This window comes from Culex pipiens, chromosome 1 (assembly GCF_016801865.2).
Source record: "Culex pipiens pallens isolate TS chromosome 1, TS_CPP_V2, whole genome shotgun sequence".
Classification (NCBI taxonomy): Eukaryota; Metazoa; Arthropoda; class Insecta; order Diptera; family Culicidae; genus Culex; species Culex pipiens.
Window position 1 is genome coordinate 70,883,248 of NC_068937.1, and position 1,740 is coordinate 70,884,987.

General features: G+C 47.4%; 1 protein-coding gene across 1 annotated transcript; it reads left to right on the plus strand.

Annotated features, from left to right (window-relative positions):
* Window positions 1–246: 246 nt before the first annotated feature.
* On the plus strand, window positions 247–576 carry LOC128092310 (uncharacterized). Its single transcript, XM_052705945.1, has one exon. It carries the CDS (start codon window positions 247–249, stop codon window positions 574–576), a length of 330 nt encoding a protein of 109 aa, XP_052561905.1.
* Window positions 577–1,740: the final 1,164 nt, after the last annotated feature.

Here is a 1,740-nt window from a genome sequence, read left to right on the forward strand (position 1 = left end):
GGCGAACGGACGTACATCTTGGTGTATGTTGACGATATCCTCGTCGGCACCGCGCAGAGACGAACATCCAAGAAATCTACGGCTGCCTGAAGAAGGAGTTCGAAAAGACGGATCTCGGAGACCTGAACTACTTTCTGGGTCTGGAGATTCATCGAGAGGACGGCAAGTACAGTGTATCGCTGGAGGTACATCGAACGAGTGGCCGAACGCTTTGGACTTCGTGACGCGAAGGTCGCCAAGACTCCGATGGATGAAGCGTTCGTCAAGGTGGAACCCGAAAGTGTCGCACTGCAAGAATCGACCACGTACAGGAGTCTCATTGGAGCACTTTTGTACATCGCAGTATGTGCAAGACCGGACATCGCGGTGAGTACATCACTGCTTGGTCGCCGAGTGGCCTCGCCAACCGAGGCAGACTGGACAGCCGCGAAGCGCGTCGTGCGCTACTTGAAAGGGACAAAGCACTGGCGGCTGCACTACGGCGACACTGAAGCTGGTCTGGTCGCGTATTCTGATGCCGACTGGGCCGGAGACCTGAAGACACGAAAGTCCACGTCCGGAATGGTGTTCTGCTAGCTGGGGGCGCTATTTCCTGGGCAAGCCGGTTGCAGAACTCTGTAACCTTGTCTTCGATGGAGTCGGAGTTTGTGGCGTTGAGCGAAACGAGCCAAGAAACTGTTTGGCTACTACACCTGCTGGACGATCTTGGCGGACTTTGCCGCTGTTAGGGCATATCCAAGCTATGTTAGTTCCACTAACAATAACGTGAACTAAACAACTAATTTTAAACAAAACACCTCCTCAGCACAAAAAAAATCGAGTCGTAGGGTCAAAAACAAACAAAATCAGAACAAATAATGATCGATTAAGCATCTATCTCTTTCTTACTTAGGCAAATAAAACACAAAGCGAATAAAAATTGTCGTATCGTCTAAATAGAACAATAGAGTAGTATCGTATCGTATCGTAACGCAAAATCTAGAGCAGACACAAACACAAAAACAAATTCAATAGTCCGAACAACTGCAGTAAATCAAATCTCCGGATAAAACACTGAAACTGTTTGCCAATGGAATTGGAGGATTGACCTCACTTTCAGAATCAGAATCAGACCTCGGATGAGGCTGTTTTCTTTTTCTGTTTCCGTTAGCCGATTTAGCGTTCAAACGCTTCACCGACGTAACGACCAAATCTTCAGAAGATTTGCGTTTACCTTTGTTTTGACGCATTTTGCAAGCAAAACTCTCTTAAAAAGATGGCTTCGTTTGTAAAATACAAAAAAAATCAGGTGGGGTTAGTCTTGAAAAGACTGTTTAGAATTTTGGAAAATAACTCAGGTAGTCTTTAAAAAGACTGTGAATTTTGTTTGAAATAACTCTGAGCTTAAGTAGTAAAAAATACCGCAGCTCTAGTGTCCGTTCACCTCGAAGGTTCGCAAGACACTAAGTCGCAAGTTTAGTTTTACCCCCGATCACCGTCGTCGCGAGTAAGGAGTGTAACTGCCAAAGCATCCCGTCAGCTCGGTCTGGTGATCCGTATGACACGCCACTTCACCGACATCCACTGCTTGAAAACGCTCTTCTGCTCGTTGGTCCGGTCCTCGCTCGAATATTGCTCGTCGGTTTGGACTCCGCACTACAACAACGCCGTTTATCAGCTAGAGAGAATTCAACGCAGGTTTGTCCGATACGCCCTGAGACTGCTGCCCTGGAGAAATCCCCAGCAGCTGCCGCCATACGA